This window comes from Stegodyphus dumicola, chromosome 10 (assembly GCF_044657685.1).
Source record: "Stegodyphus dumicola isolate Sdum_Otavi_A_Nest chromosome 10, ASM4465768v1".
Lineage (NCBI taxonomy): Eukaryota > Metazoa > Arthropoda > Arachnida > Araneae > Eresidae > Stegodyphus > Stegodyphus dumicola.
The window spans coordinates 151,272,794-151,285,737 of NC_140777.1; the positions used below are offsets into that span (position 1 = coordinate 151,272,794).

General features: G+C 32.4%; 1 protein-coding gene and 1 long non-coding RNA gene across 5 annotated transcripts in view; one reads left to right on the plus strand and one right to left on the minus strand.

Moving 5' to 3' along the window:
* LOC146995158 (uncharacterized) overlaps positions 1-12,944 on the plus strand; it is a 172,791-nt gene that overhangs the window by 72,133 nt on the left and 87,714 nt on the right. The window lies entirely within an intron of this gene.
* LOC118183447 (WD repeat-containing protein 47-like) overlaps positions 1-12,944 on the minus strand; it is a 136,045-nt gene that overhangs the window by 47,723 nt on the left and 75,378 nt on the right. The window contains exon 1 of one of the 4 annotated variants that reach the window (XM_035352983.2): positions 1,091-1,339. The exons of the other annotated variants lie outside the window; for them this stretch is intronic. Within the exon in view, the coding sequence (XP_035208874.2) occupies positions 1,091-1,300 (210 nt within the window). The 5' untranslated portion in view covers positions 1,301-1,339. Of the gene's footprint in view, positions 1-1,090; positions 1,340-12,944 lie in introns of those variants that run through there. 4 annotated transcript variants of the gene reach the window in all.

The following is a 12,944-nucleotide window of genomic DNA, read 5'->3' on the forward strand; positions in this document are numbered from 1 at the left end:
AAAAGAGATTATTTATTTTATCATTAATCTGAGCAATACGGACTGTCCGAAAAGTTTCGCGCCATAGGAAAAGTATAAAAGAAACTTATTAGCTACTTTGCTTCTTTCCTATTATTCATTATTGTAGATCTTCATTCTGAGATGTATTTTCTTCTGAGCATGTTCCGATTTCATTAACACGTCGATTGCTTCACTTTGTAATGCAACAGCAAAATCTAAGGCCATAAAATGTAATACCTTTATGCTTTAAGATATATAAAGATCTTCCTTTAAACTGCAATCGAAAATGCCTTTTAAAAAAAAGTAAATGCATTAAAAAAAGGTGTAATATGAATATGTAACTGAAGTAACAAACATTAATGGATAAAGTAGCTAATAATTTTGCTTTTACTTGTAGTTTCTCTTAGAAGCTAATTTCTTAGAACACGCTGTATATTGCTTATTTTAATAACTTATACGAAGTTTAGCTTAATTGCACTAAAATTAATAGTATTTTCGTGTTAACAATCGTTATTTGATTATTATTCTCTCGCTTATTATTAATTTATCATATAAACTATACACTTATTTATGAAATAGCTCAAAAAGTTAGAGTTATAATATATGCAGTTACAGTAGTTAAAGTTTTTAAGTAGTTATTATTATTATTTAAGCATACAAGCCATGCATGCATTTATAAAATAGTACAAGAATCATACCAATAAAATCATATCAAAATTAAAATCATTTACCAATTAAACACGATTCCACCAGACGATTATATTTCCATTGCAAGTTATCACATATTCATTGCGATCACACAGGAATAACATAACTTGTGCACACACGCTTGTACAGGAGATCATATTTTGGAATGATTAAAATAGCAGGGAATTAAGAACTTTTTAGCGAAAAATCGGAAATGCATTGCCTGATCATAAATTAATGCTTTCATAATTACTGCTTAAAAACACAAACACGAGGTCGGAGTAGTAATACGCAGATCCACATCCACACCTAATTACTTAAAAATGCTTCTCAAAACGGCACATTAGCGGTGCCTTCAGAATACATTATTTTATACACCTCTTGTGCACTTAGAAACACTTACTTTCTTTTTTCCCGACACAGGCTTCGGGGCAGAAGATGTTCTCTTCAACTTATCTTGGTCCTTCTTGTAAGTTTTGTCATGCATAGGACAAGGCTTTGCTGGTGCTGGTAAGGTACTGGCCACAGTCGGCATGGGTCTCGTCCAGAAATTGGGCAACGTTTGCTGAGGCCACATATAGTAAGCGGGTTGCCCACAGCAGGGAACGAACATTTTTTCAACCGGCGGTGTCAAGGTGGAGCATGGATGAAGCATTCAGTCACACTGATGGCATTGAGGCTAAGCATCAGCATCAGCTTGACGCGAGCGCCAGGAGGGTGGAAAGGGGCCACTGGGCTCACGTCACGCTTCATGATCGAGGGCCGAATTAAAGAGGACGTAGAGGCAGAAAATGATTTCGTTTCGCTTATTTACAGCCCGCACCTTTTTCGCTCTTACCCTGACGATTATCAGAGCTATGGCAGCATGGTTCTGCAGCGCATGATGCATTAAGGCGAGTTAAAGGGCTTGAAAAATGATTAAGGGCACCATCAAAATTGCCAAACAGTTGTTATTTCCTGCCACATCTTATGAGAGATGTGCCAGGAAATAACAAAATATGTGTTACAAAATATATCTTTTTTTTTTGGTTTGATTAAAATATATCTAAATTTCGAAAAGCATTTTCCGTATGTGACAAACTATATACATATGGGTAATAATATTGTGACTTGTAATAAGTAAATAAATTCATTTTTGTAGTTAGTCAGCAATAAATGTACTTTTATCGTTATTCAGATTTTCTTTTCAAGAAAAATCATTTATGTAGAGATGCAGTTATCAGAAGAACTGTACTGAATATCAGAACTTTATATTGATTAGAGATTTTATTAATTCTAGCATTGAAATGACAGAGATAAAAAGAAAACTTGCCTTCTCAACACGTGAAATTTGACATACATTTTGCAATATGAAACATCCAATCAAAAAACAAAATTTGAGTTTTTTAATAATAAGAAATATTTACTCATATACATCATATATGAACTAGGAAGAAATTGAAACAAAAGTTTATGTTACGTAGGCTGGCAACACCTCCTATTCATATATGCCCAGTAGTTTAGTATCATTTCGTATTTTGACAGCACGTGATTTTTCCTTGTAATAAAAAGAATAATATCAGCTTTCGTGATTCAATATAAATACTTTCGAGATTACTTAATATTATTTCATAATTTAGCTTAATAATATAATGTGATTAGCATTTTATATTTATAATCAATTAGAATATAATTTCTTATTTGAATTATAATCTTGAATTAATAAAACAATTAGAGTATCATCATTGAATCTATTAAATAAGATTAATCATGGTTTTATGTTAGCATATCATTATAAAGTACAGAGTAAATAGGCAGCAAGATATTTGATGTACTCGTATTTTTACTTCCTTGCACGAAATAGCAGAAGTATTGTAATCTCCCAAAATTTCGGGTATCATATTTCGGCGTAAATATCCCTTTGACCGTTCCGGAACTCATTCCGAATTTTATTTTTCTGCGTTACGTCTGTACATGCAGGCAGAATAAAGGAGTCTGTGTTCCTAAACGGATTGTAAAATGGATTAAAAAGGGATTTTTTCGTGAAGTGTGCACATATACGTAAGTACGTTAAAAAATAAAAAAGAGAATAAAATGGAAAGAAATAGAAATAAAATAAAGAGAATAAAATTAAATAAACAAAATAAATAAATAAATAAATAAATAAAATAAAAATAAAAATAAGAAGAATAAAAATAAAATAAATTTCAATAAATAATGAAATAATTTGTAAGAAATAAAAGAACCAAAATAAATGAGAATAAAATTAAAATAAATAAAAAGGAATAAAATGGAAACAAAAATGAACTAAAAAAATAACACAGTAAGAAGAAAATGAGCTAATGAAAGTAAATTAGAATAAAATTAAAGCAATTAAAAAAGAATAGAGTGAAAGTAAATGAAGAGAATAAAATGAAATAAATGAAAATGAATAAAATAAGAAGAATAATGAAAATAAATGAGAATAAAATTATTATAAATAAATAAAAGAGAATAAAACGGAAATAAATGGAAAGAATAAAATAAACGAAAAAATATAAAAGAAGAAGAATTAAAGTTAAATATAAGAATAAAGGAAAGTATGAAAATAATTGAGAATAAAATTAAAACTACATAAAACGAAGAATGGCATGGAAATGAAGGGAAAGAATAAAATGAAATAAATGGAAAACTATAAAAAGAAGAAAAAAATAAATGAAAAGAATAAAAAAATAAATAAATGAAAAAAGAATAAATGAAATTATGAAAATAAATGAGAATAAAATTAAAAGTACGAATTAAAAAAGAAAGAAATGGAAATAAAGGAAAAGAATAAAATTAAATAATAATAATAATAATAATAAAAAAAAACCATAATGAAATTTTAATGAAGTCGAAATTTTTATGGGTTAATAGTCTGTGCCACTCTGCTGCTTAAAGCTGGACATTTTGGAGACGATCCCTTCAATTTGCTCTAGTCTGTTACACTTTGCCTGTGCTTCACTTATCATTAAGATAATTGTCTCCAGTAAAGCTCGACAGCTCCAATTTTATCTCTGACTATCTTCGACCATAGTTTCCTCAGCGAAACCCGATTGCCTGCGGAAAGCCGCAAGGTGAATCACTCTTTCTTCACTTTCTTCGCAATTCGACGCTTATTTGCATCTCACGAAACATTTTCATAGCTTTATATAACGTTCCTACGAGATGCTTATACACCTGTCAAGAAAAATATATCAAGAAAACCAAACGTTAACTGTATTCGTTAAGAAGTGGTCATCAAACGTCCGACTTTGGCCTGGAAAGTCCTGGACATGCAATTACGTCGAAGGCTGAGGTCTGAATGTTTTAAATGAATGGCTAGAAAGTTAAAGAAAAAATAATTAAATTACGGAAAAGAGGGGATGATGATTCCATAAAACCTTAGGATTGCTTTTATTGGAATGCAGACGACATTTGTGAACAAAATCACGTAACTTTCAGGTTAGGTTAGTTTAAGTTAATAGGGTATGGACAAAGTTGGTTCAAGAAAAAAAGCCCACAGGAATAATGTTCACAAGCACAAATGCCCACAGGAAAAAAGCCCACACAGAAATATGCCCACATAGAAAACAACTCACACGGAAAAAAGCTCACATTGATATATGCTCACAAGGAAATAAGCCCTCTGATAAATAAATTACGTAGAAATATCCTCACATTAATCAATCAATAAATTAATCGATTTGAACATCGTACATCTATTTAAATTAGTTAAAGAAAAATTATTGGACAAATGCTCGCATTAACCTTTTCAGAGGCAGTATATAAAAGAATGAAAATTATAATAAAATTTTGCATGTACTGTAATATTTTATACCACTGCCCCCTGTACGGCATTTTTTTCCTGTACCTGCCAATAGTTTATTTTTGCTATTTTAACTCTATTTTTGCCTACTTTTGATGTGTATCTATACAAATTGATGTTTGAATGTAGATATTTGTGTTTGGAGCCAAAAAAGTTCTAAAAGACCACAGTTTCCAATCGAAGTGTGGAATCATTATGAAGCAGCCTTCGAAAAATCTCCTAAAACCACAAATTGTTACGAGAGCTTTCATAAGGTACTAAATTCATTATTTAATTGTAGCCATCCCAGTATATGGTTTTTGTTTGGCGGACTGAAAAAAGATTTAGCCTGTCAACGTTTATTATTAGCTATTGTAAATACAGGGCGTATTGAAGTAAAATATATATATATATGAAAACTTACATTTAATAATCGCGAATCTTGTAAGAAACTGTGATGAAATCGATAATAAAATTAGATATTTACATATATTAGTTAATATTCAGTAAGTTTATGTGAAATATATATTTATGATTTATATATAACAAGGTATTTTACGTAATTTAAATAAAATAATTATTTTTATTTGCTTATTCTTCTAAATGTTTATATTATAAAATGCGTAACCTATATTTACTATTACTTTATTTTTTAATAGTTAAAATTGTAATAATGTTTAGCTGTATATTCCGTTTCATTTTCCCCCTTCCTCCTCTCTTTTTCCTAATTCAAAACAGCCAATTTGTTAATCGCATATAGCAACTTAATCTACTCATAAGTTATACAATTTTTGATATATATATATATTACACCATAGATGTTTTGATAATTTAAATAAGTTTTCTTAAGAAAACTCAAGTAGATTTACGATGTTCAAATCGATTAATTATTGATTGATTAATGTAAGGATACTCCTACGTATTTTATTTATCAGTGAGCTTATTTTCATGTGAGCATATATATCTATGTGAGCTTTTTTCCGTGTGAGTATATTTCTAAGTGAGCATTTTTCCATTTCAGCTTTTTAATATGTGGGCATATTTCTGTGTGGGCTTTTTTCCTGTGGTCATTCTTCCGGTCACCAACAAAGTTCACGAGAGTTCTCTGCCTAAGGGAAGGGATATCTTTTGGGGAGTGCTTTTAAAGAGAAAATGGTTCGTATTCACATTACACATGAAAACTACGAAAATCTACCATGCAGCTAGCCCATTCACTTGGGATCGAACCCGGGTTGAATCCCTAGTATTTAGCGGTTTCAACTACTCGCCACTGGTCGGGCTGAAATTTTCAGGATATTGGGAAGTAATTTCGTTAATACGCTTTTGCATCTTTACAACGACCTGCTGCAGAATATTTGCTATATAGTTTTCGATGTTTTATTTATGAAAAGCATACCATTATCATTTCTTTTCATTTCTTCATGCAAGATTTTGCTTTTAATGCACTCAGCAACATAGAAAATTTAGTGGGAAAGTGAAGAGTCATATATCGGAAAAAAACTGACATCCATAAAATTTGATTTAATTATTTAATCTGGAATTCACAACTAGATTATAAAATATAATATTGTATGAGTACAAAGGTATTCCATGGGCGGCGAGGGATAAGCTTCCTGTTTGTGCCGCCCCATTTCGGATGCCAATAGGATGTATTTTAAGACTTGCAAGCTGTAAGTATTTTTAACATTGAAATTACTCTTTCATAAAACGTCGCGGATTATTTTCAAAGTAAAATTACCTTAGTCATATGGCACGCTGAGTTCGCCAAAAGTTATCTTAGAAATACAACGGATACAAATAGATTTTATTAAGCTATTTAACTGTTAGTTTAACGCTCCAGATTTGTAAATACCATTAAGCAGTAATTGAACTCTTAGGTTAATGCTCCAAAATTGTAAACATCATTAAGCAAAAACCGAACATTATTTAATAACTCCTAATCTGCTAAACATAGTTTTATGAAAAATTGATTTTTTCTTTATCCAACCCATTTTCTTTCGCACTCGTTTTACAGGGGTTGGACAAAAATATGGAAACACCTTTAAAAAACATGTTTCTTTGCTTAATATGGTGTAGGAAACCCATTGGCATCAAAACAGCTTGCAGTCTTCTCGGAATGGATAAACACAGTTCCTGTATGTTTGCCAAGGGAATATTATACCATTCTTCCTGCAAAACGGTGGCAAATTCAGATAACGATGTTGGCGGTGGATAACGAGAACGCACTTTCCGTTCCAATGTAGACCACAAAGGTTCGATAATATTCAGGTCTGGTGACTGTGGTGGCAGGGGAGATGGGACAACTCGTGCTCAGAAAATCAGTCCTGGACAATGTGAGCTGTGTGAACAGGCGCTTTGTCGTCTTGGAAGACACCATCACCATCAGGGAACAAAGTTTGTACCATGGGATGAACTTGATCGGCCAAAATGTTCACATAAGTCTTGGCAGTCATGTGCCCTGACACAGTTATCATGGGGCTAGCAGAGAACCACGATATGGCTGCCCAAACCATAACAGAACCCCCGCCATGTTTCACTCTTGGCAATAAGCAGTCTGTATTATAGGCTTGAGATGGCGTTCTCCAGACGTAAACTCGGGCAGAAGTGGGAAACAATGTGAAAGAAGACTTGTCAGACCATATTACTCGCTTCCACTGCTCTATAGTCCAGGCTTTATGACTTAAACACCACCTTTTCCTGTTACGGGCATTAGCATCACTGATGAGTGGCTTCTCAATTGCAGCACGGCCAGCAATTCCCTGTTTATGAAGCTCCCTTCTAATTGTTTTGGTACTCACAGGGTTCGGTAACACAACATTCATTTCAGCAGTAACTTTTGCAGCTGTGGTCTTCTTATTTTTCGTCACAATTGCCCTTAATGATCGTCTGTCACGATCACTCAGGACACACTCAGGACAGTCCGCGCTGTGATTTAGCAGATGATGTTTTTCCGCTTTTCAAATATGCGGAATAAATCTTCGATACAGTACCTCTAGAAACACTAAACACCTCGGCTACCTTGCTTACGGAAGCACCTACCATACGTGCTCCAACAATTTGCCCACGTTCGAAGTTTGTTAACTCTGACATAATGCAATAACAACCTCACATAACAGTACTCCGACAACAACTGAACTGTTTAGCACATTTACGAAGTTGTATAGGTGGCGTCAGTAGTCAAAAACGCCAGCGCCACCTACCTATTTCATTAAAATCAATCTTTCTTTTCAAACATGCATTTCACAAGGTGTTTCCATATTTTTGTCCATCCACTGTAGGTTTCTTTTTAAATCGTTTTAAGTCTCTTTTTTTTCTTTTCATGAGACCTTTTGCAATTATCCCTAAATCATTAAGCATTATTGAACTTCTTTTCCATTTGTTACGTATCATATTAAGGCTTTGTAAACATTCAAACTCAGGACTTTCCTTTTGCCACAGAAAATCTTCTGTGGCAAAATCTGTGAAAATCTCAGTAAATTTACTTAATAGAAAACCAATTTGTAGTAATTTGTACTATTATATTACTTTGTATTGCATAGAAATGAATATAATAAGCCTAGAAGTAAAATACTTGAAAAGTCATTAGAAGAAAAACTGAAAACATACAGATTATGAAGTCGAAATAGTGGGTTTTCAAATCCTCTGGTACGACTTTCACATACATTCATACATTATATATATATATATATAAATTAATTTAAGAAAGGAGAACAAACTAAAAAAGACCTGTGCGGTCAAGAATTTTGCGCATTGAGCTGCAAAATTAGAAAACAAGGTAAAAAGGAAATTCTTCATGCTATTGCTTGAAAGCAAATGTGATACTGTTGTTCCCGTGAATATAAATATATAATTGTTTGATAACATATATATTATCAAATATTTATATATGTATAAATATATAAGTATTTGATAACATGTATATTATCAAATACGTAAATTAAAAATTTAGTAGATGTAAATTAAACTATCCGAGGAAGATGCTAAAATTTTATAAAGAACTTGCATAAAAAATATAAAATATATTAGAATAGAAAATTTAGTAAAAACACGTCAACTTGCATTGAAAATACAGCAGTCAGTTTAACCGTACAATTTAAATTTACTAACTATTTGACTTCTAACGTATTTACCTATAATAATGATGTTAAATGCATATTGTAGAGGATTACCGAACTCCTTAAAATTCATTTTTAACATTTAATACTGAAAATTAACATTAAAGTTTCTTGTACTGATGAAAATAATTGTTTGAAATTAATTAATTAAAAGAAATTTAATAAAAGAAATTAAGCAAGCTTACAAAAATTCTGCCGTTAACATTCAAACAACCTTATATATACACACAATCTGAAATAATATATACGTGTGTGTGTGTGTGTGTGTGTGTATGTAATAAGATGACTTGGAGAAAGCTGCAACGGATTGGCGGTGGTGCTCTGCGTTATTACTTGGAGATTACTGTGTAGCTAGAAAAATGACACTCGAAAGATAGCTTGTAAATAGATATGGCCGTATCGAACATAATGTTTTTGTTAAACAAGAACTAATTATCGAAACATATTCGCGACCACACAGGATCATGAGCGCAATATGAATCCCCCAATTTTGTATAGAATATTACATTTTAGATAATGGCGTAGTTAACAGCACGACAAAGCAAAGAGAGCGAAGGAGCATCTTTGGTGCAGGGCAGCTGAAGCAAAAGTGTGCAGTTATCCAGTATGGAGGCACACCAAGAAAATATGTAAGACAGAAAATATGCAAATCAAAATTATAATTTAGACTAGCGGTAACTTCTTAACTCCCCCCTCTCTATTCTAAAAAACGTAATAACTTTTCTGGTCTGTGTCATATCTAGATCAATCCATCTTGTATGGCTTACATAAAGCTGGTGACGTAGCTAATTCTGAACCTGAAAATTTCGATAACTGAAACCTTTCTAACCTAAACCAAAACCTTGTTTTGGTGAGGCTTCATACTGGATAGCTGCGCACTTTCGCTTCAGCTCTTCTGTACTGAAGATGCTACTTCGCTCCCTTTGTTTTGTCGTGCTGCTAACTACGCCATTATCTAGATAAAATGTGATACTCTGTATAAAACTGGGGGATGCGTATTGCGTTTATGATCATGTGTGATCACGAATACGGTTTCGGTAATTAGTTCTGTCCAACAAAAGGCTGTCAGCAATAAAAATTATATTTAAGTCGGCCATATCTGTCTACAAGTATCTCTTTCGAGGGTTACCTCTAGTTTAAATTACAATTTTGATTTACGTATTTTTTATCTTACATATATAAATAAGAGTTAAAAAGTTTATATATATATACAGATACATGTGTGATGAAAAAATTTTTTTTTGCTTCCGCTGTCTTGTCATTAGGACATTACTTTGCTGGCTGACGGGTCTCTTAAAAATGCCCATTGGTATAAAAGTATAATCTATATAAAACTGTGGGGTGTATAGCGCACCCACAATGAGAATGTGCAATGCAAAAGAATAAGCACCCTAAGAATAAATTATCAAGGAATAAAATTATATGTGGAATTTACGGCTACGTCTGTCTTCGATTGTCATCTTTCTAACTACACAGTAAAGCCTCTCCAATTTATCAACAAACAAAGAACTATCGCCAGACCATTGCAGCTTTCTCAAGCCATCTTACTGCATACATAAACAAGAGTATAAAACTTCAAAATTAAAATTATTATTTATTGATGTCGCAGTTTGTGCAGCAAAATTAATTAAGTAGTCAAGGGACAGTAATTAATCAAAAGAGGTGGTAAACTAGCTTACAGAAGGAATATTTATCAAAACTGAAATAAAAAAACAACCTAATAAAATAACATAAAATTTGATGTATAGTAATGATATAAAAAAATCAATATTTGAAAATTATTTGGCCTTTTACAAGCAGCAGCAGAAAAATTTTCAACAGATCTAAGATTCTGAATAATATTTGGATGTTCCTGAAAACAAATTCATGAAATAATCTAAAAAATTAAAAAGTGAGTGCAAAAAGTAAAGAAATTTAAAATAATCATCAAAATATAGTCGGCTTCGACGTGATCATATATTGTATAAAAATTAAACAGTATACAATTAAAATACTCAAAATTAGAAATCAGAAAAACAGTTAGGAAAATTATGAGTAATTTGGTATATTAACATTTACCTAACAGAAGCTTAACTTAAGAAAGGTAAAGCATAACTGTTACAAAACGAAAATAATTAAAATTTAAAGTTAAAATTTAAGGAAACGGAACAAAGTCATTTTAGAAGGTAATTTACCTATAAAGCTTAGGAATCTTTTAAGACAGTTTCTGCATAGCCAAAAAATTGTCAAATTGAAGAAATAGAGGAAAGGTAATAACAGCAGCCTAATTTTGGAAATTTTTCAGATTTAGATACAGACGTTTTTTTATTTAGCTTGGAGTTTCTTTCGCACATCCCTGTTTAATTATCAAACTGAATATCGAAAAATTTCGGCCTGTCTGTTATCGGACTTGAAAAATAATCTTCTAAGAAAGGCTCTTCGGACATTTTAATATAACTAACCAAATTTTGAGACTTTTCAAAATTTATAGCTGTCATGCAGTTGCTAATGGTGACGTATTTTAAACTAAAAAAAATTCACCTTTCATTGTTAGCAGCCTCTTGATTACAAACGTTGATGAGATCGGATTCCTAACTAAAGTAATTTTACGCAAACGGATACTCAGAAGACATTAAAAAATAACGTCTCGCATACATTTTTGTGACATTCACAAAAAAGAATTATGTTCTTTTTGTTTTATTTATTTATTTTCCATTTCCATAGACTAATAAAATGACATTGCAGATGCCATTTTTTTTTTTTTTTTTTAAATGCAGGGGACGTGAAAAATATACAATGCTTTCTCCAGCACTCGAACCCTGGACCTCTCGAATACGCGTCGAGTGTGCTTCCAATTACATCAAGAAAGGCATGCGGATAGGAGGTAGAAAATACCCTATAACCCATATAACAAAATTTTACAAGGTTTTTAAAATGTATATGGACGTATAAAAATAAGTATGTATTTTTATATGCTGTAAGTAGTTAGAATGGCTGGCTACGGATAGCTAGTAAGTGAGAGAACATGATTCGAATAACGGCGATGGCGTAGCTGATTTTTAACATTTTTTTTTTTTTCTCCAAAGAACTTAAATCTATTCAATAGTTTTTCAACTAAAATATGGAGGTCAATATAGAGTATATTTCAGACTATAGCCGCCTTTAAATATGGGGGAGAATGTAATAAATTATCACATTCTTCATGCGCGCTCCGTTGCACTAGCATGGATACCCAGTTGGAAGATATGTTGTACGAATCCCGACTAGGTGAGAACTGGCTTTTCAGGTTTCTCGTATGGAAAGTCTTAAGTGTTTTTACATTTGAATAAACCACCAGGGCTGTCTGGGCATGCTAATCACTTACACCACAACTGCACTCGGGGATTATTTAAGTAGATTCAATTACTTGGATTACAGCAAAGTACGAGAGAACTCTTTATCTAAGGGGAGGGACTATTTGCTTTACTGGGAGATTTTCTAAGGAAAAAAAAAAAAAAAACTGGCTTTTATATCGAGAAAACAACAAAACTCTCCCATGTAATTAGCTATTTCTCGGGACTCTACAAGACATGTGAACATCTAGAATCTTACTGCGCTTTAGATCAACTTTCTCCCAGCTATTCGTACAATGTTTTAATTCATATTTCTATGAGCTATCCGATAAGTTGTACTAATGTGTACTTGTTTTTGTACAAGAGTTACTGTCTGCACTAAACTTCTACCTAAATCTAAGGTTATTTCTTAAAACTAGCAAAAAATAGGCAAGCGATATTAGTTTTGAACTAAACGTTATGATCATTCAAAAAATATTACAGCTTCTTGGGCCAATGTACATAAGCCCATAATAATATTCCATCGTAAATTACAATTTAATAGTAATTCCAGCTCACTTAAACTTCAGAGAAGCCTGCAATTTCTAGCAAGGTAATCATGTTTTACGTACTCTGGAGGTGCCTGATTTCAATGAAAATCTATTATAAAATAATACTTCTGTGATGGGGGGGGAAGAGGAAAGTAAAACAAACATAACAGTGAAAATACATTAAACGCTATTAATTCAATCCTTCCTTTCGACTTCCTCCTGCGGTCGCGCGCTATTTCCTTCTCTTTTCAGGTCAAGGGTAGTACCAAAACCACCAGTTACTTCTCTACGAGTTTGCTAACCATCCGTAAGTACACCTGAAGGCGGCTCTGTTTGCTTAGCGTTCACGCTGCGATAGAAATATGGGTCTCAGACTTCGGCTGGATTTAAGCTAACTGCGTTGATTCCTTACTTTTAACGGCAGTAATATAACTAGTGTGATGTAACGTTTGACAATCAGGTTGCGTTTGCGGAGGATGACAGAAGGCAAACAAGGATGATGTCCGATCACAATACA